Source organism: Colletotrichum godetiae (assembly GCF_030913485.1).
Source record: "Colletotrichum godetiae strain CBS 193.32 chromosome Unknown BDP55scaffold_11, whole genome shotgun sequence".
In the NCBI taxonomy this organism is placed as follows: Eukaryota; Fungi; Ascomycota; class Sordariomycetes; order Glomerellales; family Glomerellaceae; genus Colletotrichum; species Colletotrichum godetiae.
The window spans coordinates 136,219-159,614 of record NW_026851259.1 but is presented as its reverse complement, the minus strand read 5'-3'; the positions used below and the strand labels follow the sequence as shown (position 1 = coordinate 159,614).

The 23,396-nt window shown below is 54.3% G+C and overlaps 8 protein-coding genes and 1 non-coding gene across 9 annotated transcripts; 4 read left to right on the top strand and 5 right to left on the bottom strand.

Moving 5' to 3' along the window:
* The first annotated feature begins 235 nt into the window (after window positions 1-235).
* BDP55DRAFT_t111 lies at window positions 236-333 on the top strand. The gene has a single exon. It is a non-coding gene; the product is annotated as a tRNA-Asp (tRNA).
* Window positions 334-589: 256 nt separating this feature from the next.
* On the bottom strand, window positions 590-1,323 carry BDP55DRAFT_629555 (uncharacterized protein; the record flags this gene model as incomplete). The annotated part of the gene is made up of 4 exons (XM_060572035.1): window positions 590-634; window positions 656-800; window positions 839-916; window positions 977-1,323. 4 exons carry the CDS (start codon window positions 1,321-1,323, stop codon window positions 590-592), a joined length of 615 nt encoding a protein of 204 aa, XP_060432142.1.
* A 1,331-nt stretch (window positions 1,324-2,654) lies between these two features.
* Window positions 2,655-3,206, top strand: BDP55DRAFT_629554 (uncharacterized protein; the record flags this gene model as incomplete). The annotated part of the gene is made up of 2 exons (XM_060572034.1): window positions 2,655-2,831; window positions 2,889-3,206. The coding sequence occupies 2 exons, from the start codon at window positions 2,655-2,657 to the stop codon at window positions 3,204-3,206; spliced, it is 495 nt and encodes a 164-aa protein (XP_060432141.1).
* A 67-nt stretch (window positions 3,207-3,273) lies between these two features.
* Window positions 3,274-8,984, bottom strand: BDP55DRAFT_655945 (P-loop containing nucleoside triphosphate hydrolase protein). The gene is made up of 18 exons (XM_060574351.1): window positions 8,545-8,984; window positions 7,962-8,490; window positions 7,677-7,900; window positions 7,344-7,623; window positions 7,057-7,290; window positions 6,314-7,002; window positions 6,032-6,194; window positions 5,684-5,929; window positions 5,429-5,627; window positions 5,307-5,378; window positions 5,198-5,248; window positions 5,086-5,150; window positions 4,848-5,032; window positions 4,489-4,796; window positions 4,309-4,434; window positions 4,175-4,255; window positions 3,930-4,110; window positions 3,274-3,875 (listed from the first exon to the last, which is right to left on the bottom strand). The coding sequence occupies exons 1-18, from the start codon at window positions 8,674-8,676 to the stop codon at window positions 3,375-3,377; spliced, it is 4,266 nt and encodes a 1,421-aa protein (XP_060432140.1). The 5' UTR covers window positions 8,677-8,984; the 3' UTR covers window positions 3,274-3,374.
* Window positions 8,985-9,707: 723 nt separating this feature from the next.
* On the bottom strand, window positions 9,708-10,720 carry BDP55DRAFT_547780 (RNA polymerase II holoenzyme cyclin-like subunit; the record flags this gene model as incomplete). Its single annotated transcript, XM_060568776.1, has 2 exons — window positions 9,708-10,501; window positions 10,561-10,720. The coding sequence occupies 2 exons, from the start codon at window positions 10,718-10,720 to the stop codon at window positions 9,708-9,710; spliced, it is 954 nt and encodes a 317-aa protein (XP_060432139.1).
* A 644-nt stretch (window positions 10,721-11,364) lies between these two features.
* BDP55DRAFT_629551 (mitochondrial carrier domain-containing protein) lies at window positions 11,365-14,253 on the top strand (the record flags this gene model as incomplete). The annotated part of the gene is made up of 7 exons (XM_060572033.1): window positions 11,365-11,527; window positions 11,589-11,669; window positions 11,777-11,984; window positions 12,095-12,160; window positions 12,197-13,266; window positions 13,405-13,570; window positions 13,701-14,253. 7 exons carry the CDS (start codon window positions 11,365-11,367, stop codon window positions 14,251-14,253), a joined length of 2,307 nt encoding a protein of 768 aa, XP_060432138.1.
* Window positions 14,254-14,335: 82 nt separating this feature from the next.
* On the bottom strand, window positions 14,336-14,953 carry BDP55DRAFT_44562 (uncharacterized protein). Its single transcript, XM_060567613.1, has one exon. The coding sequence runs from the start codon at window positions 14,804-14,806 to the stop codon at window positions 14,417-14,419; it is 390 nt and encodes a 129-aa protein (XP_060432137.1). The 5' UTR covers window positions 14,807-14,953; the 3' UTR covers window positions 14,336-14,416.
* A 1,940-nt stretch (window positions 14,954-16,893) lies between these two features.
* BDP55DRAFT_605935 (uncharacterized protein) lies at window positions 16,894-20,041 on the top strand (the record flags this gene model as incomplete). Its single annotated transcript, XM_060571111.1, has 3 exons — window positions 16,894-17,293; window positions 17,348-17,952; window positions 18,011-20,041. 3 exons carry the CDS (start codon window positions 16,894-16,896, stop codon window positions 19,649-19,651), a joined length of 2,646 nt encoding a protein of 881 aa, XP_060432136.1. The 3' UTR covers window positions 19,652-20,041.
* On the bottom strand, window positions 20,031-23,154 carry BDP55DRAFT_655929 (uncharacterized protein). Its single transcript, XM_060574350.1, has one exon. It carries the CDS (start codon window positions 22,762-22,764, stop codon window positions 20,167-20,169), a length of 2,598 nt encoding a protein of 865 aa, XP_060432135.1. The 5' UTR covers window positions 22,765-23,154; the 3' UTR covers window positions 20,031-20,166.
* Window positions 23,155-23,396: the final 242 nt, after the last annotated feature.

The following is a 23,396-nucleotide window of genomic DNA, read 5'->3' as shown; positions in this document are numbered from 1 at the left end:
TATCGACGACGAAGGTAGAGAACTACATCCCAATCAAACATAGGAAACTTAAGGCGTGGAGCCGCGGTCTTTGCTAAGCATCTCATCTAAAAGCTCGTTCCCACTTCCAGGATGACTCTTCCCTTGACCCACGTAGCCAAAGTCGCACCTCGTCGCCCACCCCCGGACTTGCTACATCTATGCCAAGTCGGCTTCCACTTCCAACCAACTATCACTGGATGCTCACATCCACATTTCCCCGATAGTCTAGTGGTGAGGATATCTGCTTGTCAACTGGGAATTTATCCCTAAGTCAACTCGCAGGGGACCGGGGTTCAATTCCCCGTCGAGGAGATCTTTTTGCACATTTTGCATTGTGCTGCTCTCTGGAGTTGATTTCAATGTGGTTGACAGTCGCTGTGCCGTGTTATACAACATTTCGAACTTGAAGTGAGATAAGATTTACACTATGTGCCCTAAAGCGTGTTTCAGGACAGAAAGCTCTTGGCTCTGCTATTATTGTGCTTGTAGCAGGCAGGTACTCGTTATGTAGTCAGCCAACTGAAGCCTCCCATGGATTGCTCCTGTTTTCTTTATCTGGTACTATAGATCATGACCGATGATCTTGTTGCACGTCGTGTCTCTCCAAAGAAATCTGTACGATCCAGCAGCATACTAGATTGGACATGCTGATGTAGAATGGCAACACAACAATCTGCAACGGTTGACCTGTTGATGCGGACTCGTTTGCTCCGTGGTGAGCGAGTGCAGCAGCTAGGATAAGAATGGATACGACCATGCTTTCCATGACTATTAGCTGACTGGACCTCGAAAGAAGCATGCATTACAAGCAACTTACTACGGCAATTTGATGTCATACTTTGTGACCGTGAAAAGAGTAAAAGACTGGTTGATCCGAAGGAGTATGAGTGATAATCTTCTCAACGGTCAGATTCGACAGGTCCTTTGAAATATCGACACGTCGTTCGGGACTTACGCTAAACACACAACCGCATCGGCCTTGGGATCGTGGACGTAGCAGGCGTGCGTCAGCGACGCAGTCAATAACGCCCAGAACCCGGCGCTCTCCTGCCGGGTAAAACGTATGACAACTAACCAGCCGCCTAGCACTATGCAAAGGAGGATCTGGATTAGAAAATTAAGATCGAGCTGGCTGACAACTTTGTCGAGCATGATGTCAGCTGCTAACGTGCGTGTCTCGGTAGCACCGCTGCTCTCGGATGGAACTGGGTGCGCCATCGCCCCCGGGAAGACGGGCCCAGGCAGGCAGAGAACCAGGAATGGAAGAGTCAGTCTGAGTGCGACCAAGGGGTGAATCCTCATGGAAATCCTGGGCCGGTCATGAGCTGATACTTGTAACGAATCCTTGCCTAGATGTGGTCCTTGGAGCTCCCGTTCTTGTTTCGAAGCTCCATCCCCTCTGTCGGGCTTGGTCGACTCTCCTCTCCTCTTGAAGGGTAGTACATCGATATTCTCAAGGCCGTGAAAAGATGAGGCTAAGGAAGGGCCGACTGGGTTTTGGTTCCTCTGTCAGTTACGAGTTGCAAGACGCCAGTATAGAAGTAAGTATGGGCTAGAAGCGGTCCTTCCACGTACGGTGCGAATTGTCTGGTGCAGGAATGGTCTTTGGTCCATCGGTCCGGATCTGGAGATAGTTCTGGATCCTCAAGGCCGCGGTCTTGGTATCGAAGTGCATGCCTGCACTTGGTTCCGGCATTGGGCCCCTTTGCTGCACACTGCGTGCCCCTGTGCTATGAGCGGCTGCTCTAGGATATTCCGAGTGTGTGACCATTCACACAGTCACATTTGTGAATGTGCCTAGGATGAGCGGTCTTCAAGAGCGCCAAATTGTACACGAGATGAAATGAGACCTCGGAGAACTGCTTTTGAAACTTGGATGCTATCTGATGGACGAGTAATGAGAAACAGATGAGATAGATGATGTGAAGTAAGGTAGAAAATGAGCTTAAGAGTAGGGTCTTAGAAGTAAGGAAAATAGTAATGTAGACACACTGGTATCGTGAAAGCTATGCAACCTTCTTCACCAAGTGGTTTGTCTGACGCGTGGTTGAATGACAGCCATTCAGTTACCCCAACCACGCGCCCTGAGTGAGGCAAAAGCCCACGGCCTACAAGCATGCCGCACTGCATTTTGAGGCGAACTCCTATAAAGCGGGACCAATGGTTCGCTCTCAAGCTTTGAGCTGTGTAGACTTATGAAATAGCGGTTGCGCGACAGCCTGAGGATAGGTCTGACCGGTCCTAACCAACCCTTCTGAACGGGGCTGCGAAGAATTCATGGGTGATATATATGTTGGTGGGCGGCGGCGCCGATGTTCCCAGTCCCAGCCTGATCATGCACATAAGCCTTACGTTGCCCGACTGGCTCTGGCCCACGTAACCCACTACCACCACCTATTCTGGGATTAGAAAGTGTACTTTTCCCGTCAGCCCGTCGTTGCGCGACCTCCATTACATTGTTTACATGCAAGGAACATCTCTCCACCACTTCAGCCGGGGAAAGTTCCTTGACGACGCGCGTGCCGACAGGATACTCCAGAGGAGTTGGCAGACGTGGCAGAGTCTGGCTGAACCCTCCGAGACAGAAAATCCTTGATGAGTGCGGCTGTGAGACTTCGAATTTCAACTCAGCCATGTGCAGTGACGCTCCGAATAGCGAACTAAGTGGGATGCGGCGATTAATCGCGATGGCTGTTGCGGGAGTGGTGTCAGTGATATCGTCGCTATTGCTTAGGAACGTCATACAAGTGTATCTTGTTGAATTGTTTGAGATAAGATCCGAATCCTCCACGGCTTCCGACCATGAAAGGGTAAGTATTCAGATGGAAAGGGGACAGTGTCCGACCGGCCTACTGAACGAAAAATAGGAGCCGAAGCCAGAGACTTATCTCTCCACTGTCGTCGCATTACTCATTTTCAACATTTACTCCATCTCGACTTACTCCTTCAACTTTCTCAGACGAAATGATCCATGGAAGAAGCGGATTTTCGCAGGTTTCTTTGCGGTCAGCGTGGCTGCCGCTGGTCTGACAACGGCGACGCTGGGAGATGGCGAGACAAGTTTTGCGGACTTCATCGCCACAGTGCCGCTTCTGGTACCACTGAGTCTTTGGTTCAGCGTCATCGGTCATTCGATGTGGAATCGCTGGTCGACGCGGTCAAATGATGAGAAGGCGCCGCGTTGAAACCGGTCGGAGATGAATACGCAGCTTTGTGTGAGGGAGGGACCTACGGGGAAAATTATTCAGAGATGTTATCTATCTATTGAAAATCCATTATCTTTCTCGCTCGAAGCGTACGGTATTAAAACATCCCATCAGAGAGTGATGGAAGGCAAAAAATCAGCCACATACTTAGTCCCGCACAGTCGCAAAGTCCAACACATCCTCCGCTTGGCCAATCTTCTCAATCTTGCCCTTGAACAACAAGACCACAGCATCTCGTCCCGGTCGCATGCCCTCCGTCACGCCGCCCAGCCTATGCGTGATGGCTATAACGGTGTGTCCCTTCTCCGTGAACTCTTGGTGTATGATGTCGCGTATGGCAGACTCGGTCTCGGTGTCGAGCGACGAAGTGGCTTCATCCAGAAGCAATATTGGCATAACATCTTGACATTCGGTTCTGTTTGCCGATGGGTTGGACGAGTGGTTGATGGATTGGAGTTGAACGAGGGCTCTAGCTAGTGCGAATAGTTGCGATTGGCCGGTGGACATTTGCGGTAGGGAGGATAGTGGGCTATCCAGGGTGTTGCGGGTTTCCTCCTTAGATGGTGTGTCTCTTAGGTGAAAGTGTGATAAAAGGCCGACTCTCTCAAGAGCTGGGATGATAGCTTCATCCGGGAGAGAAGTCGAGGGCTGCGTGATTAATAGGTCAGCAGGGATCTGCAAGTATTGAACGGAGAATCGTACATCGAGATTGAAGCGAAGGCTAGCATGCCTAAGAATGAATGAGTCTTGAGAAATGGTGATGAAGCACTTTTGTCGAATCAGAGAACGAGGCACGAGACGGAGGTCGACCCCGTCAACCTTGATGCTTCCTGCATCTGTGTCAAGAAGACGTAGGAGCGTAAGTAGCATGGTGCTTTTGCCACTGTTTTCGCAACGTGTCAGCAGGACCAGGATATGAGCTTCTGACACGGTTGAGTGCAACATACCTGCCCGTTCGACCGCAAACGATCAACTGTTGGCCTGGAGAGACCTTCAGGATGATGTCTTGCAAAGCTACTACGTCGGAGCTGCATATAGGGTCAGTATATAGGAGCAGCCATACTGTTGATGGTTGATTTACTTGTATGAGACAGTGACCTTGTCGAATTCGACAGCGCCAGATGACGGCCACGCCTCCGTGGGCACAAAGTCCTCATGCGGCTGATCCTCTTTCGGCGTATCAGCCTCCAAGGTCTTCAAGCGAGATCTACCAAGTCATTAGTGAATCAGTCAGGAAGACGAGAAGGAAGAGAAAGTATACATGGCACCCAGGGAAATCTCCATATTTGTCCAAGATGTCACAAGGCTCAGAAGCGTCGCGTTCGCAACCAACACGATATTCAACGCCATACCAATCTGACCGGCTGTTGTCGTTCCCCTGACAAAGACTGCGATCGTGATGAGGCCGGTGGCAATCGCGGCAACCATGAGATCCAAAACGATGCCCAGCCACTGCTGGAGACAGAAGAGGATATAGGCCGGTTTCTGCGACTTGTCAAGACAGACCACGTTGGCGTGCTCGGCTTGGTTCTCCCAGCCAAAGGCTCGGATGGTCGTGACGCCCTCAACCTATATTATTGTTAGTCGCAACATAGCCAGAGGCGGAGGTGTGATCAGTACTGATTCGAGGAAGCTTGAGTAGACTGCCGACTGAGACTCAAGATCTAGCAAGCGTAATTGTCGTGAGGTGCGTAGATACACCCGTTGTACGAGGTACACGACCGCGGCGCAGAGGGGCAGCGTCAGGGCCAACATTTTCTGTGCGCTGAGTAGCAATACCACCTGCACGAGCAGCTTGAAGACCTCTGTAACCGGCCATTAGCAAGGGGGCTTTGACTTTAAGTGAAGGTGAACTTACGAACTGACATGGACATGATGGCCGGCGGTAACTGCTTATCTACTAGCTGCATGTCCTGACCGAAACTGTGACGACTCAGCACGAGCTATAGCTGCATAGGGCCGTGACTTACCGATTCAACGTAACTCCAGTGTCTGTTTTTGAGAAGTACGACAGCGGGGCGCTACTTTTGGTCAGCGAATGTAAGCGGCAGCGGACGAGTTGAGTGAGAATGCACGAACCCGATGATGGTTGAGAGCAGGCGGTAGTGCAGCTCAATGCCCGAAGCGGGTGCAATCAGGATCTGGGCGGTCCTTGAACCAAATTAGTGCCACGACCAACCATCAGTACTATGCGTACTCACCACATCAATGCGCTGGTAGCAATCCATGCCAGTAGGGATGATATGAGGTACCCGCCAATGTAGAATGACGTCTGGGATACTGGTGCCTCTGCCCACTTTTGCAGCCAGTACTGAGGGAACGTTACGAAGAATGAATATGTCGAGGAGCAAGTGAGTAGAATTAGGATGTGCCGAAGGCCTATAGCCCGGAAATAGTAGCCTGGGGAGAGACAGACGAGTTAGCGTGCGAGAAAGGTCAAGGGAACTGAAACGTACCATAGAGGGAGATGTCTCCGGTTGCCCTGCTGAGGTCGGAAGCAGCCTCGGCCATCTTCAGCTTCTGGTTCTGCACGGTCTTGTCCACTTGGGGCTGCTCCACGACGGTATCGTTCTTCGTCTCATCAATGTCGACTTTCAGTGACGCGTACTTGGAGGTTTGCTTCAGGCCATCCCATGTCCCCTGGTACGCAATGGTTCCGCCGCCGAGAACAACGAGCTGGTCTGCTAGATGGAAATGGACAGCTATACATTGTTAGTCTTTGTATAGTCTTTGTGCCATAGTGATATAAGGGGCGTATCTTATGAGCATTAGGGCAGAGAAACCAAAACAAATAAGGGGCGTACTGGAATGGGTAACAAGGAAGACAGTTGTGCCGGTCTTCTTGAAATGGCCTGCAGAGCCAAACAGACTTTCCACAACACGACTTTCCGTTTTGCCATCAAGTGCGTTAAAGCTATCGTCCAGGATCACAATCTCACTGCGGGCATATATAGCTCGAGCAAGAGCCTTGGGAGTTATGGTCAGTACAGTGAACCACTTGAATCTGAAATTCCAGACGGCAATAAGGAAGAAAGCCATCCTGTAGCGAAAGACGGGACGAAGATACCATGATGATGCAAACGTACCAATCGTTGCCGTTGTCCTCCAGAAAGATTCAAGCCCCGGCTTCCTATCATTGTATGGTCCCCATTGGGAAGTGCCAAGAGATCTTCATCGAGACAGCACAGTTGAATCACCTCCTGATACCAGCTTGGCTCCTCCGGAAGGAAACCACAGACTGCTTGTCTAAAAGTACCACTTTGTAGCCAAGGCGACTGCTCGCAGTATCCGATCCGCTTCGTCGACACAGACACTGTCCCAAAAGTTGTGGGAATCTCACCCAAAAGAGCCCTAATAAGCGTCGTTTTGCCGCTCCCAACTGGACCAGAGCACATGACTATCGATCCCCTGTCAATGACGAAGTTGAGATTGCTCAGGACCGGAGGTTTCGACGGGGTGAGCCCTTGGATAGTGACGTTTTCCAAAGACAAGGCAGGCGAAATATCGACGAGACTGTCTTCTGCTTTGTCAAACAGAAGTCTCTGGTCATCTCGAGGCGGCTCAGCGAGGTATAGCTGAATTCTTTCAAATGCCGCCAGCGACCCCACGGCTTGCGGTACTATAGTCATAATCATATTCGCAGGGTGCGTCACCAAGCCGAGTAGCGCCGTAGTCGTGAAGGCGGTTTCGACATCGAGTGCGGAACCATTGAGTCTCGCCACGATCACGTAGAGAACGAGCGTGAGAATAGGGGCGAAGATCCCGAGAGCGTTTGCTGTAAGCAGTCAGGAGATGAAGCCATATCTCAAAATCGGATGAACCAACATACCACTTGCGTTATAAGCGACCATCATCCACCGAACCTTCTTGGCCATATCGAGCTCTCGCAAGCGTAAAGACAGGATCAGAGATTCCGTATAGTCTACAATTCCAAGCATCTTCAAACTCTTGACCGAGCCAAGCATTGACGTGGTCATGGCAATTCGGTTCTGGGTAGCCACAGACCAGTCCTTCTGCTTACTCTGGAGGTTCTTTGCCAAATATCGGCTCACCCGAGAGCAGACTGTATAAATAATCAGCCTCTAGTCTGAGCAGAAGTGCTAGTGTTGAACTCACAAAAGATCATGACGAACGGAACCGCACAAACCCATCCGACTCGCCGGGCTAACATCACAGTGCCTAAGGCGACCTCAATTATCTGCGCCCAAGTCTCGTGAAACATGGAAGCGGACTGAACCACGTTGTCTGCATCTGTACTCATCAAAGTTACCGCCCTTGCATCATCGTAGCCAGCAGACTGTTGGTTGAGCGACCTGTTGTTCAGCAGACCAACAACGGCGCCCCGAATCATAACCTTAAGGCGGTTGAGGCGGTGCTGGTATGCGGCTCTTGAGACCTTGAACACGGTTCAGTGTTGCACCGTACGATACTCCAGGTGAAGGGACTTACAGCCAAGCCCACATAGACGAAGACAGCCATCGACACAACCGAGTACCCGGCATCTGAAGATTCCTCGGATGATTTATTAATGGAGCGGATGACAGTGCCGATGAGGACCGGCTGGGCGTAGCGGAACCCGATGAGAACCAAGCGAGGGATGATGGGCGCAAGAAAATGCGGAAGCATACTAAGCAACAGAACCCTGGGTAGCGTCAACTTCTTCTCGGGTTTGTCTAAAGTTCCTGTTAGCATAACTTGACGAATTACGCTACACTAGTGGAAAGAAAGGTGCACCTCTCTGATCCCAAGCTTGCAGGGCTCGTTGGCGTCGAAGTTGCGATGACAGCTTGCCATCCATCATCGGAAGGCAGTCTCCTGTCAGAATGTATTTGTTCCCCTGGGCAAGAAGCGGATTGATCCATCCGAAGAAGGTTCGATCCAACATACTAGACAATTCCTCTGGAGACCACTGGTCACGAGGGCCTTGTAGAATTGTTTGTTTCCCTCGAAGTTCAACAAGAAGAAGCACGCCCTTGACAAAAAGACTCGCAAGGGCCGGAGCGACGATTATGGCGGACTCGTTGTCAAAGACTCTAGTTACCAAATCAACCAACTCGCACCCCGAGGATAGAAGTAAATAGACAACAGCGAGATCCGACGGTCTGACGGACCTGGTGTGCTCCAGCTTGATCAGTGGACAGAGGCCCACGTATGCTATCAAGGACACAATGGCAGAAGCTAGATCAATCCTAAGTCGAGATGTCGAGAGCGCTGTTGTAGCGAGTATGACCGACTGGACCACAACCAAGATTATTGCGAGAATCTAGCTTCAGTTTAGTTTGGGTTCTAAAAAATGGCATCACTCATCACTACGGACAACTTTGCCATGGCCATGTTGTTCCGGGATGACCTTGATCGTTTCTTTGCGAAGCTTCGATAGACGGAACGGCAGCAACAGCAAGAATAAGGCTGATGCCGTGGTTGACAGATTGAGCGGGTTTGAAGGCATGGTCGCTTAAGCCCAGCTCTCAGCCTTTCTCGCTCTTCCCTTTCCCTTGCGTCGAGTTCTTCTCTTCTTATCTGCGTCGCTATGCATTCGGAAATGGCAGTGATTGAGGCAAGAGGACAGAGACACAATCAAGAGGCTAGTTCTGGATACGAGTGTTGTTTCTTCGAGCGTCATGGGCCTTGTCAGCCGTTGGTGAACAAGAGTATTCAGAACCAACGACGGTAGGCCTCCAAGACCTGTCGGGTTGTTTTGGGACAAAAGATGGCCGATGGATTCTATTCACGGAGCAGTGTTCATGTTGAGCGCTTGGCGAGATTGAGTACGATGTTATAGTGTAGGCGAGATGCACAAGACATACGAGATCTGTTTATTTGCTTGACACCAACTGCTTCCATTCCATGCGCGGCACAGCTGCAGTCCCTTGTTGACCCTGGCCACCTTCCCTGTTGGAGTTAAAGGGCCGCGTCCCCTGCAGGAAGTAAGCAATACTCCCCCCGTTGGTGTCGGGAAGTCCGAAAAGACAGACATTGCGCAAAATGCTTCAATTTGGCGCCAAACGTGTAAGTCTGCGAACTCGACGATGCTGGTATTAAGTCTTGCAGAAAAAAGCACAATACTTCTATTGCGGACGATGTTGCCGAATTTTTGACAAAAGCACCCTCTGTAATGAGGAGTTCGGCAATTGCCTGCAACAACGGATTTCTCGTGACGATGAATGCCTTTTCTTGTCGAGTCTCAGGCATTTCTGCTTTTCAGCCCCTTCGTCTTGCTCGACTGATTGTTCGATGGTCATCGTGATGTCTTGCTCGAGATAAGTATATATGCATCGGGCCGATGCTGTTTCTCTTGCCGACTTCCCATGAGCCGATGATTGCCCGAGAAAAGCTCTTTTCAGAATACGGGGTTTACTGTGCTTTTGCTGGCACCACTCGACGATATAGAGCTAACCATATAACTCTAGCCATGCCGCTATTCATAACCCATCTACAGAGTCAGCATAGGTGACAAAGTTGCACATTCTCATCAAGTCATCACTTGTCAAGAACCCGCGCCTTGACGAAGCGATTAATCTGCTCCCGAGAGAGCTTGTCGTTATACTGCTCGTGACAGTCGTAAAACGAAATCAACTCTTGAGTGCAGTCAACCATGGCGGCAATATCAACGTTGCTCTCGGCCAGCCAAGCACCGTACCGCTGCACCCGGGTGAACCTAGCCTCCGGTTGCTTCTCTTTATCCGCGGGGTTTGGTGTTCCGGGAGTCGGAGGCAGTCCAGGCACTCGGCCTTGGGCCTGAGCTAGCGCTGCGCTTGCAGCAGCAATACCTGCGGCTGATGGTGGGTTCGAACCAGACATGTTAGGTGATGGTCGCAGAACCAAAACAAGCAAGATTGCTGTAAGGGCAATAGTGTGTGGCGGATACAGCAGCGGTAGATCCGTCATGTAGTGATCGTTGATGATGGACCAGCCTAAGGCGACATCCTCCTGGGTCAGATTCAATTCCTGTTGGTAGTTGTTGAGGGTTCGATACGGTTGGTGAACTATAAGCTGAGAGCTCATCTCGGATATCATGAAGAACTCGCACTCGCCGAGCTTCGAGGTGTCTAGCCCGAGGAAATCAGGCCAGAGGGAGCGAGCTTCACTGACGATCAGGCGAATATGCTGCGGGGACTCTTCCATCTTGCAGGCCAGATACAGGGCGGTCGCGACGACCAGGTACGGATTTGTTCGCCGGATTTCGACCTTGGTGTAGAAGCGTTTGATATAGACTTGGGCGGTGGCCATGGCCTGCTGTCGGACTACCATGCGTTTGCCGAGCCGAGCAACCTCTGCATCGGGAATCGAGTCAGCAGATGGATATTATGAAAAGAGCAACAGGCAAACTTACGCTGGTTGAAGTATATGCCTAGGTGCCGCTGTTGCGGGAGAGGAAACATCTGGACGAGGTCGGCATTGTCGTCTTCGAGCTTCTGGCGCACGGCTTGAAGTTCATCTTTGGAGAAGAGCCAGAAGCGACGCTGGGTTGACTCCCAGTAGTTGGCAGCCATGATGACCTCTCCCGGGCGTCCGATGAAGTCTATGACATGATTTGTGTCCGCAATGACCCGGAGAAGTTGGAGGAGATGCTGTTGAGGAGCAGCGAGGCTGATGTGTGAAGTTGGCTGGAAGGGTGGCTGCGAGGCTGGTGCAATACGGCACAGGTACATGGGGCAGATGAACTGTGGCTGGTGTTTTCTCACCGATAACGATAAGGCGGAAGATGTCCGTCCGGTCTCAGGGAACCACCTCGCTGGAGCTGTCTGCTGGAGCACTGTAAGCTCCCGAGAGCACTGCTAATTGGTGGCAGCTGATTGCCTCGCTTGGCCCGCCAGTGGAACCCTCCCCTGGGTAGCCGAGCTTCTGACGCTGTGGCTCCGGCGCGAACCACTTGCGGCAGGCGGTGCTACATTTTCTTGGTCGCTGCACCTCGCGATCCTCCTACGTCAGTCCCGGTGACTTGCAGCATGCAAGCAAGTCAGTCGCGACAACACCAACCAAAGCCTTGTTTGATAACCCGCCATGTCGTCGTGAGACAGACGCCTCGATAGAACCCCGCGACTTCCACCTTTCTACCGCCGCATCGCCCTATGAATCCCGCGTCGAGACCGAGCCCTCGACTCTATTGACCCTGCGTCCTGATGCCGCCGCCGCCATGGGGGTAACAAATTGGGTTACCGAGCGCCAGATGGAGGTGGACGAGTCGCAGAGCCAGCGGGATAAACGGGTTGAGGACCTCTGGAGGCAATTGGATCCCCAGGGGACGGGACATTTGGACTTTAAGGGGTTGCAAAAGGGGTTGAAGAAGATTGATCACCGTCAGCCATCAAATTCTGTCCGGAGCTCCCGTGTGGCCAGGGTGCTGACGTTGCCCTTTAGCTATGAAAAATGCGGACGACATGTTGCGGAGGATCATGACCGTCGTCGACACGAACGACGACGGCGTGATTCAGTATGAAGGTGAGCTACAGATTGGGGGGCCTTGGTATGAGGCTGGAGCTACTGGCCGGGTTCCCCTGTCTTGGGTTGGAAATCGAGGACGGCTGCTGACGATGACCTCTCACCAGAGTTCCGTTACTTTGTCGAGCAGACAGAGAGACAGCTCATGCTTCTCTTCCAGTCTATAGACAAGGACCATGATGGGAGACTTGACAAGACTGAACTACAGGAGGCCTTTCGGCGGGCTGGGCTGGTTGTACCGATGCGCAAGCTCAGCTCCTTTTTTGGCGACATCGATATGAACAATGATGGCTATATAAGCTTCGAAGAATGGCGGTAAGTCTTTCAACATTCCGTAGAGTATGTTGTGAGTCTGTGGGTGTTGCTGTAAGCCCACGCTGTAAAAGCGAGGTGTAGAGTAGAAGGGGGCCGATGACACGGTGTAGCTGGCAAAGTCCGGATTTAGCTCAGGGGCCGGCCATGATGTTCTCGGTGTGGCTCGGTGTACAAGTGTATGTACACCTGAGGTGGATGGGAGTCTTCTACAGATGGGAATGCCTTGGTGCTGTTGTCGGGTTGCTCCTTCCTCTTTCTCTTTTTGGAAAAACCTCTCATTTTCTGCTTGGAAATGATTCACTGACAGTACCCGGCACGCGCAGAGATTTTCTTTTGTTTATGCCAACACACAATGGCCACGCCCCTCTGAAGGCCGTGTTGGACTTTTATTCTTCCATCGTCACCCTCACTGCTGAAGGTGACTCGATGGTATCGGAGGAGACACTTGAAGGTTTAGGTACGACCGGCTTCCTTCTGCAAACCCTCTTTGGATCCATTTTGAGGATCGCATCCCCTTCGGATCGTGAGCCCGGCACCACCACCGAGTCTTTTACTGCCGCCAACGCCGTCGACGAAGACGGCCGCCCCGTGGTGATGGTTGTTCCTTCCCAGGAAGGCGCTGCGTCGCCCGTTCCTACCACAGCTGCGCAGCTTCCCACCTTGTCAAAATCGCAGCAAAATCAACAAACTTCACCAGACAGCCTCACTTCTGCCACAGATTCCGCCCAGCAAACTTCCTCTTCGTCAAAACGAACAACAACAGCCACATCAGCAACCGCGACTACCGCAACAACGCAGGCCGTGGTACCCATCACTCCTCCGGGCTTCTCAGGTACCAGCGCCAACATGAACAATATGAACATGGAGGCAGCGGTGCTGCAGGCGTGCATCGAGGCCGGAAACGAGAAGCGCACAGGCATCCTTCGAAGACTCCCCGGCGTCGGCACCTCTCAAGCGAACCAGGTCACAGACAGCAGCTCCGAGCAAGGCTCTAGCTCAGATGCAACTGTAGCACCCAAGACCAAGAGACTGACTGACTTCGCTCCTGATCCAGGTTACTTTGTTGCAGGTGCCGTCGCTGGAGGACTGTCGCGGACTGCCACCGCTCCTCTCGACCGTCTCAAGGTCTACCTGCTCGTCAATACTCGAGCCAGTACCGAGACTGCGGCCTCTGCTTTGAGGCAGGGACGTCTACTCGTTGCTCTGAACAACGCTATGCGACCCTTCAGTGATGCCGTCAAGGATCTCTGGAAGGCAGGCGGCATGCGCAGTCTTTTTGCAGGTACGCTCATGCTCGTGCTCATTGCTCTTGGCTTTGGTCGATTTGGGCCCATCATTCTGTCTACTACTTCCTGGGCTTGAAAATGATTGGCTAGCGCAAGCTGAACAGCTGCTTGAACCATGTACTGACTGCTCCAAGGCAACGGACTCAATGTCATCAAGATCATGCCCGAGAGCGCCATCAAGTTCGGGTCCTATGAGGCCGCAAAGCGAACCCTTTCTAAGTTCGAGGGACACGACGACCCCAGACAGATCAGCAGCACCTCGAAATTCGTGGCGGGCGGTGTGGCTGGCATGGTTGCCCAGTAAGTCATTTCACTTCAAGCCTCCTCCAACTTGACCTCATTTACTTTGGCCGGCATCATCTCTATCATTGTCCACGAGCTGCCGTCGCTGTCTCTCTTGTCACCTTGGCCCGCTGCTGACGTCCCTCAGGTTCTGTGTTTACCCGCTTGATACACTCAAGTTCCGGCTCCAGACGTCGACGGTCCAGGGCGGCCTCAGTGGAAATGCACTTGTCATCGATACTGCAAAGAAGATGTGGCAGGCTGGAGGCATGCGCATCGCCTATCGTGGTGTCACCATGGGCCTCATAGGCATGTTCCCCTACAGTGCTATTGACATGGGCACCTTTGAGTTCCTCAAATCCTCATACAAGAGATACATGGCCAAGTACAAGGGCATTCACGAGGAGGACGCCAAGCCAGGCAACATCATGACTGGTCTCATAGGAGCGACCAGTGGTGCTTTCGGAGCGTCGGTGGTGTACCCACTCAATGTCCTCCGCACCCGTCTCCAGACGCAAGGAACAGTCATGCATCCTGCAACTTATACCGGCATCGTGGATGTCGCACGGCAGACACTCAAGAATGAGGGTGTGCGGGGCATGTACAAGGGACTCACGCCTAACATGCTCAAGGTTGCTCCGGCACTGAGCATCACGTGGGTTGTGTATGAGAACTCCAAGAGAATTATGGGTTTGGAGTGAAGACAAAGACCCTTTCAGATGGAGGTGGAAGGGGAGATGGGAGTGGATTTTACTACAAGACGTTAAAGGGACAACAAAAGCCAGGAGGTATTTCCTTGGGTTCCTCATTTGAATTGTGGAGGACGACGAAGATTTTTGGAAGGCGACATGGGATTGCCTAGTGTCAGCTCAAGAAGAGAGCGGCACACTCTGTTTTGTTACATAGCCCCGTTGTCAATGGCGTTTGGAAGACGTGGAGAGAGATACCAGAGAAGACTTTTGCTCGCTGCAAGAGTGGATGGAACCAGGCTGGCGGTAGCTGGCTGTAGCTGCACTGCGGATACGGCAGCGGGAAGCCCCAGATATGTTTGCTCAATACAGACGAATGCCTGCGTATAAGCGGTTGACTGCCACGTGGGTGTGTTACTTTATAGGGTGAGGTTATCGTGAGAGGCGACGGAGGGCTCGTCTTATATGTGCTGGTCTCATGTGGATAGGAGCCCTTCCATTGGCCCCCGATAAAAATCACCAGCACCGCCAGCACCGCCAGCGTAGTCAACATCGTCGCCAGCATAGCAAATGTCAACAGCACCGAGTGAAATCTAGATTTGCAGTACGGTATAGAGCATTAAAATTGGTTGACGTAGGCCTCGAGACAGAATGGAACGTCGTCTGTTTGCCAAGTAGCTCTAAAGAGTCCAAGGAAAAGAAGCTTACGTCGCGATCGTCGTCACCCCGCGTCCACTCTGAACCCTTTGGAGGGGTTGGACACCACAAACATCCACTATGAAGAAGCTTGATTGATGGGCAGGCTCCAGTCAATATGCAGAGAGACGCCTGTGATTCGTAACGTAACGACGAACGACAATTATCCTGGTTCGAAGTTCGGAGGACTAGCCGATGGTGGTAGGGGTAACTTGGATGAGCAGTAGAGCACTGGAAGGGGGGAGATATTAGGAGGAACTTTGTTTAATGCGAGCCAATTGCGTGGGCAACAGGTATCAAAAGATATCTATCCGTATTCACTACGTACCTACTATCTACCTTACCTAGGTATACTAGTAAGGTATCCGTAGACTTGGGGGACTTTTGTTGGTGTAAGATCGGGTCAACATTGCTCCACTTACTGCTAGGAGACGTTGGCCGATGGCTGATGACTCTTTTCCCCAAGTCTACTCTTTTTGGACCTTGTCAGATTGCGCGCCCAACTCTATTCATCACCTCACAGATAATCTTACTAGTTACTATCTGTACACCAGAACGTCAACAAGTCACCCGCGGCCATCCTTGCTGGGCGAGGAACTTGTGCTCGTCTTACTTTTTTTCCTCTTCTTCTCCACTCCATGACCGTTGTCCAATAATCCAATTGACTTTTTCATCCTTCGCCCGGCGGCACGGCATCCCTCGTACTTTTAGGTACCCCACCATCCTTAACGAGCTTCCTGTTTCGTTTGACTGCACAAGCGTGTCACGCAAGCAAAGCCATGGACTTGGTTACCAGAAGTCTAGGGGAGCGCTTTACTGCAGGACTGACTGGGTACCAGGGGGCGAGAGACTGAGATGGTTCACACCACACAATGTTGCGTATTACGCTTGCTAGCAGTTCAAGTCCCCGACGCCGCCGTCTTCCACGGTGCCGGTACACGGTCTCATATCTTACCCTGATCTGCAGGCTTACGAGTCTTGCCCCCCCCCCCCCCCCCCTCCTCTTTCGCGATGTTGAGTGAATCCTCCCACCGTATCGGGTACAGGCCGCCGGGGACGGCGTGCGGGCAGCGGCGTTGCCTTGTTCACGCTTGTCTTGCGTCTTCGGCGACCCGACCGGGTTCGGTCTTGTGGATTCTGATTGCAGTTCGTTCGTGTATCCGTAGGTGGTTGGGGGTTCCCTCTCTCTCTCGCTCTCTGTGTGTCTATGCGAGGTTGTCTCAATCTCGGCTCCGACTCAACTCCTACTAGTCTCTTTCTGTGAAGCCATTCCTGTCAATCCCATTCAACTCCCTCTCTTCTTCGTCTCTCTTCTGCGGTATCCGTAACTTTCCCCTCTATTCTCCCATCTTACCCCCTCCGGCTTGCCTCAATCGAGCGTGAACGCGCACTTCTCTTGTCTCCTCCTTCCTATTATCACACGTCTTACGACTGCGCGCGTGTCTTTTGTTGAATGTTGACAAGGTGCAATCATCTATTGACACGAGTGGGAGATACTTCACTCATACACCGTTTGATCAGTCAGCCAACATCAACGGCATTACTCACGGAGAGGGTGCTGAAGGCTGAAGCAAACGAAAGCCCCCGTCACCGAAACTGTTTGACTCCGTTTCTTGGCGTCCGTTCTACCCGTCGCTCACGACACTGCGCGTATCAGCCAAGTCCCCTTCACGATTCAGTCGCTGTCACTTTGCTGTCACTGTTTGGCCTGCCAGACTGCCACCGTCTACCTCGTCAAAGATCCTAGAGTGCCTGTTCAAGGGGCAAAGCTCAAACATTAAGTGACCCGGCATTAAGAAACAGAACCGCAAGACGAGGGAACAAAACGTATACTCCAAAACGGTGTATCGGTATCCCAAAGCACAGACAGTTCAAGTCCAAGGGGACTCATCCTAACCCTGTCAGACAACCAGAAACAAAAAGAAAGGGAGAAGGACTGAAATAGTAACCGCCGCCATGCCGGCCCCGTATTCCGACAACCTGTACTCCGCCGACGACTCCGACTTTGACGAAGTCCCGGACGACAGCCTCGACGCCCACCTATCGCCAACAGACGGATACTTCCAAAGCAGCGCTTCATTGTCAGCCGGGGGAATATACCCTCCGCAGCAGCAAGAGTCTCATCTCCACAACAGCGAGGACAACGTCACTGACGCGACGACGTTCCCCACGTCCGCCGCCGTACCGCATGTGCCCAACGTCCTCGTCCAAGACCCGTCGCTGCTGCAGCGAGAGCAAGAAGAACAAGGCTCCTCGTCATCAAAGAAGGACCGTGAAGCCAAGGAAGAGACACGGTTGAATACATCCTTCCATCATCACCACCACAACAACGACGCCGCCGTAGAAGCACAATCACGTCACTACTCCTCAACACATAGGAGGACCTCGTCATCCGTCTCGGCCGTCGAAGACTTTTACGACGACGGAGCCTCCTCCACCGCCGCAGACAGCGAGGTGACGCCGTCACATACAACCTATACCTCCCATTCCCACTCCCACTCCCACTCTCGCTCACACTCCCACGTCGCCCAGAGCTCGTCGTCTTATACACCCTACTCGCCCTCCACCGACGCTCCACTACGCACGCCCCAGACTCACTCGAGATACTCCTCCAACAACCCGGCCTCTCTGTTTCGCATCCCCAGCGAGGCACCACCCGCCTACACGCCATCGCCCACGTCCCCGCTCTCGTCATCACCTACAGAGTTTAGAAACTACCAAACCTTCAACACCATCGCGAGGACGACCAACACCAACAACATCAACATGGGCGCACCCGAAGAAGAGAGGCGCCTGCTCGGCCGCGACCCCGAGAGCATGGGCGACGTGCCCTATGCTGACCATGACGACGACGACGACCATGACCCTAGACCCTCGCCGTCGTGGAGGGATAGAGCTCTTAAGAAGTTCCCTTGGGCTTCTAGGCGGACGTTGAAGATGGTGCTGCTTGGCGCCTTGGTCTTCTTCACCTTGACGGGATTCCTCAGCATGTTGGCCTCGACTGTAGTCAACTCGGTGCGTCTCAAACCCCCCATCTACATCTACTACCTTGGCTGAAGCTAACATCTCTTAGCCATCTGAAAAGTCTCCTGCCAAGGAGCCTCCCCAGCAATATGACCCCGTCACCGGCCTGCCCATCAAAGACGGGTCCCCCGCGCCAAGTGATCCCTCCAAACCCGCCGAGCCAGGCCAACCCGTCCCTTGGCATCCCTCAAGCTCGTGCCTCCAAACCGAGCACCGCTTCGAACCCAAATTCTTCGACCTCACCTTCGCCGCGGACAAGTCCATCAGCGTCCTCCAAACCGTCGAATCCAACTCCCCCTCCCGCGGCTACCAGCCCCAGGTCTCGGGCGACCTTGTCGTCCGCCGCCAGCAGGCCGGCCGCCCGGGACCCTCGATCGAGTTCGAGGTCGTCTCCAACGACCCGGCCCTCGACGTCGCCGTCGAGTGGAACTCGGAGCAGCAGCTCCTCATCCGCACCCCGCAGCGCGTCGAATGGACAGAGTCCCGCCGGCCCTGCATGACCGTCCGCGCGACCGTCTGGGTCCCCGAGGGCGCCTCCCTCCGCCACATGCTCCTCTGGGCCACGAACCTCGACGTCCGCGTCATCGACGACCTCTCCATCAACCTCGCAGACGGCCTCGAGATCGGCACACTGTCCGGCGACGTCCACTCCCCCGTCCAGGTCCCCACCACATACCGCCTCAACTCCCGTGACATCCTCGTAAAGACCATCTCGGGCGACATCGTGGGCTCCTGGCCGCTCTACGACTCCCTCAAGATCAACTCGGAATCAGGCGACATCATCGCAAACGTCGCGCCCCAGCAAGTCCTCGATTCCCGCCCCCGCCCGGCCGTCCTCGAAGTCGCCACCATCTCGGGCGACATCACCGTCAAGGAACCCGTCGCCGCCGCCGCGGAAAGCAGCAAACCCGACACCGTCGTCCCGCCGCGCGACTACATCACCACCCTCGACACCAAATCCGGTTCCATCAAGGCCTGGGTCGCCTTCTCCTCCGCCGCCGTCGCAGAAAGCATCAGCGGCGACATCGCCGCCGAGTTCCTGCCCGTCTATAACGTCAGCCTCCTCCAAGCTGTGGCAGAACCCGAGCTGCATACAAAGACCAAGTCCGGCGACACCGCCGTCAAGATCCTCGACCCCATCTGGGTGGAGATCCTCGGCACCGAAGGCGCGTACGAGGGCGAGAAGCCGCGCGCGAACCCGGATGAACCAGTGGACATCCCTACGAACCCGCTCCCCATCCCCGACAAGATCCCGCGCATGCCAGGCGTGCCCTTCACGCCCATCGGCGCCGGGCCGTGGAAACGTATCCCGCTGCCTGGTGGTCGACACTTGGACGACGCCTGGCGCGTGGTGCGTCGTCACCCCCTCGGCGACGCCATCACGGCGTCCTCCTCTCAGCAGGAGCGCGCCGTCGCAATCAAAGACCAACCGCCCATGCGCCACCTCAAGTCCTCGCACGGATCTGTTAGCGGGAGCATGAAGCTCAAGTACCCCGCCTCGTGGGAAGGCACCGTCGAAGCCGAGAGCATCAGCGGCAAGATTGACATCCGCGGCAAAGATGTAAAGATTGATAGCCGGACAAAGTGGCCCAAGGCCGTGCACGCGCACAAGGGCCAGGCGTGGAACTGTCAGGTGTCGTTGGGGAGTGTTTCTGGCGATGAGATTCTTATCATCGGGGAGGAGAGGTGAGCCAAGCAAGCGCAAACGGCTTCTTGAGCATTTCTTCAGGGCGATAGAAACGGGGGGGGTGTTGGTATAGATGTGTTCCATGTATGCGGGAAATACGTGGACGAATGATGGCGCGAATATGCGTCATCTTATGATGGGAGCGAAAAGAGATGGAAGGAAAAAAAGGGCATATTACCTTAATACCTGTCGTTACGATGGATGGATGGATTTCAACGGCGTTTTCGGACGAGGAAAGCTCAGCAAAGATGACCTGAGCAGTTTTTACAACATAACCCAATTGTATTGCACGCATTTTGGCAAATACCGACGAGGCGAAATCACGAACCTCGAATACTTTTTTTCCTTTCTAAACTTGGAATATATACAAGAGCATCAACTTCATCAACATCTCTCATACGTCTTCGCGTTCACAGTGACTGGCAGATCATCTCCTTTGATATAATGACGTATTGCTACCGAAGGTCTATGCAAATACAGGTAAATAAGGGGGGTATCTCGTGCTCATCAAGCAGACCTCAAACACCAAAACTCACTCTCCTACCCTTCTCCTCCTCCTGCTTCTTCTTCTTCCGCACTACCACTGCTGTCATCATCCTCTTCCTCCTCCGAATCCCACTAATCCGCTTCCAAACCCTCTCCTCCGCCGTGCCATCCGCCAAAACATGTCTCCGCAGCACAGCACCACCGAAAACGGCGCTGCTGCTCTGGCTTCTACCACCACTTCCACTCCCACTGCCACTCCACCCGTCACTCCCACCGCCACGTCTCTGTGGCATGCGACCCCAACCGCCGCCTCTACCGCCTCTACCCACCGTCTCGCGCTCAAACAAGCCCATATCAACCTTGCGGTACCGCACCTCGTACTGAACCCACCTCTCCAAACCAGGTAACCCGACGCCCAGTGTCGGTAGGGCAAGCATCCTCAGCACCTCTTCGCCGGTCTGCTCGTCGCGGTTGACGGCGTAGAGCGCGGGGAGGGTATACCGTACTTTACCTGGCGCGAAACGCTTCAGTATGCCCTCAAACTCTGCCCTGCGGTCGGCGGCGCTCATTGTGGAACTGGTGCTGCTGCCGCGACCGCCCGTGACGCCGATCCCAGGGGCAGCTTGAATCTCCCTCTCCTCTTTACTCTCCCGCTGTTCCCTCTCTACAGCAGCACCAATCTTCCCCCCACCCCCAAGACCCTCCCGGAAAGCCTTGCCATGAATCGGTGCAAACGGCGCAATCCGGAAATACGCCTTCACCCGACCTCTCACCCGGATCCAGAACCGCCCGTCCCAGAGCTTGAACCGCCGCCGCGCGTACCACCGCCTCGTCTCGCGGAACTTTGGCTGCGGGAGCGGCATGCGGTCTAGCAGCGCGAGCCGCTCGCGCGACATGTACTCGGCGTCCTCGGCGCACTCCCACTGCGTGGGCGGGAAGGTCGGGTGGCGGTGCTTGTCGCTGATGTTGGAAGTCGTCGTGTAGGTCGTTTGCGGGTGCGGGTGCAGGGAGGGGTAGGGTTCGCGGACGAGGTACCATTTTGAGGGGGCGAGGGGGAGGAAGAGGACCGAGGCTTGGTTGAAGGCCTTGGGCGGTGCCGTTGGGACTGAGGCGGAGGAAGATGGAGAGTCTTCTACGAGGGTGGGGAAGAGTTTGGCGACAATGTTTTGGAGGGATGTGTGCTGCGGCGGGTTCCGATCGGGCGAGACGAAGGCGACGAGTCTCTTTACGACAAACCCGGCGACGGCCCTCCGGTGCGCGAGCCGCAACTCCCTTCTCACGCCGTCGTTGGCCGACTTCCTTCCCCTCTCGCGCCCTCGTCCCGGGCCGGGACCAAAGACACCCAGCTCGGGAAGCCGAACAACAAGCGTCCCGACGTTCGGCTCAAACTCCGCGACAACCTGCCCCTTGATCCACCTCTCAGCCTCCCGCTCCAGACCCCTCAACTTGGCCCCGCACCGCGCCGACATCCTCAGCACATTCTCCTTGCGCAGCGCCGCGGGCAAATTGTGATTCCGCACCATGTGCCGCACCGCGTTCCTCGTCGTCAGCGTCACGTCTTTATTCGTCGCGTCCTCGAACCAGCGCACATTATTCGCCTCGCACGTCGCAATCAGCCGATCCTTGCTGAACTCGAGCAACGGACGATAAATCATCACACCAGCCTCCTCGGTCCGTATCCTCGTCATATTCCTCGCCGCCGCTGCCGCCCTCGCCTTCGCAGACGCAGAACTCGCCGCCGAGAACAGCCAATCGCTCCCAGAGCTGTCATGTTCGCCGCCGCCGACGTAGGGTCCCTCATGCCACCCCGTCTGCAACCCCGCCCTCAACTCGGCGCCGTACAACTCCAGATCCAGCTCCGAGACGAGCTGCCGCCGCATGTGCCTCCAATCCCGCTTCGGCGGGCGGAAGCTAATCTGCGGGATCCGCATCATCTGGTCGTCAACGTGACCGCTCTCGTAGACGCCGTGCATGTCGTAGCACTCTGGTATATTCCCGGCCTTGAGCATCCCTCTTAGCCCGCGGCTCCCGTGGCCGGCGAGTAACCTCATCAGAACGGTCTCGTACTGATCATCCTGGTGGTGCGCGAGGAAGATACTCTCGACGTGCATCGCGAGACACAGCGTTCCCAGCCGGCGGTACCGCACCCTTCTCGCGAGGCTCTCGACGTTGGGCAATAGGTTCGGATCGCCCGTCACGCCCTCAGCCTTCCAATTAACCGTCTCCCACTGCGGCCGTATGTGCTTGAAATTCCGCAACTCCTTCACGACAGTGAGTGCTTCCTCGCGGGATCCCTCGCGCAGGCCATGGTCAATGACATAGGCCGATATTTTCGCGAGCGGATTATCGACGACGCGCATGAGGGGGTTGATCTCGCGCAGCTGGTTAAAGAGGTAGGCTAGAGCCATGGAGTCGACGCCGCCTGACACGGCGAGGCCGATGCGGCGCGGCTGGGCGGTGCGGGCATGAGGGAAGCGCGGAGGGGTGGCGGCGCGGAGGGCATCGAAGAATTCGAGAAAGCTTATGGGTTTCGGGACCGGGTGGAGGAAGAGGTGGTGGGCTGCGGCCGCTGCTGCTGTTGCTGTTGCGGTCGCCGCTGCGGTGGCGATCGGGGGGTTGGTGATGGCCATTCCATCGTGCGGTGGTCCTCGCCCCTTTGTTCTATCGTGTCTATAATCTCAACTGCTTTGTTCGGTGAAGTGTCGTTGAGCTGCACGAAGCTATCGTGGGTTTCGTCTCCAAAGATGTTTGCAATTGACGAATCAACGGTTGGCAGTCTCCAACGTGACGGCCGGCACGATGGGAGACAAAAAGATGGAGCTTTCATCCGACCGGAACCCCCACCCCCGGAACCTCAGAGCTCGGGCTCTTCGGAGGAAAGATTTCCCAAGCTGAGGTGATCACCTCTAGGTAAATGGCGATAAGATAAGACAGCTCCCCCCGGGCCCCGCGCTCGCTGATAACCCACCTCACCGAGCGGCGAGAGACCTCGGAGGGTCGGAGCTCTAGCGCAAAGACCCTGGCCGTTCTTTTTTTTTCCTCGTCGCGTTACGTACAGGGGACCGATTGAGCTCCGATATCTAATACCTCACAATACCAATCTCACCTCCTCCGTCATTGACACTTCAAGTGCTCTTTATTCCCTCTCAATTCGCACGAATGCACTCTCCGTCATCATAGCATCGGGCTTTCCTCTCTTCCGGCTCTCCATTCCTTTGCTGATACAGGTCAATTGACTTTCGTCTCGCTGCCTTCGGTTTAC

Bases quoted from the DNA above. Each gene is read 5' to 3' on its own strand.
- BDP55DRAFT_655945 (XM_060574351.1), bottom strand. From the start codon at position 8,676: ATGCCTTCAAACCCGCTCAATCTGTCAACCACGGCATCAGCCTTATTC. The intron at 4,111-4,174 runs GTATGTTGCACT...TTGCGAAAACAG, and splicing joins GTTTGCGGTCGAACGGGCAG to TGGCAAAAGCACCATGCTAC. The intron at 3,876-3,929 runs GTACGATTCTCC...TTAATCACGCAG, and splicing joins GCCTTCGCTTCAATCTCGAT to CCCTCGACTTCTCTCCCGGA.
- BDP55DRAFT_44562 (XM_060567613.1), bottom strand. From the start codon at position 14,806: ATGCTGGCGACGATGTTGACTACGCTGGCGGTGCTGGCGGTGCTGGTG.
- BDP55DRAFT_655929 (XM_060574350.1), bottom strand. From the start codon at position 22,764: ATGGCCATCACCAACCCCCCGATCGCCACCGCAGCGGCGACCGCAACA.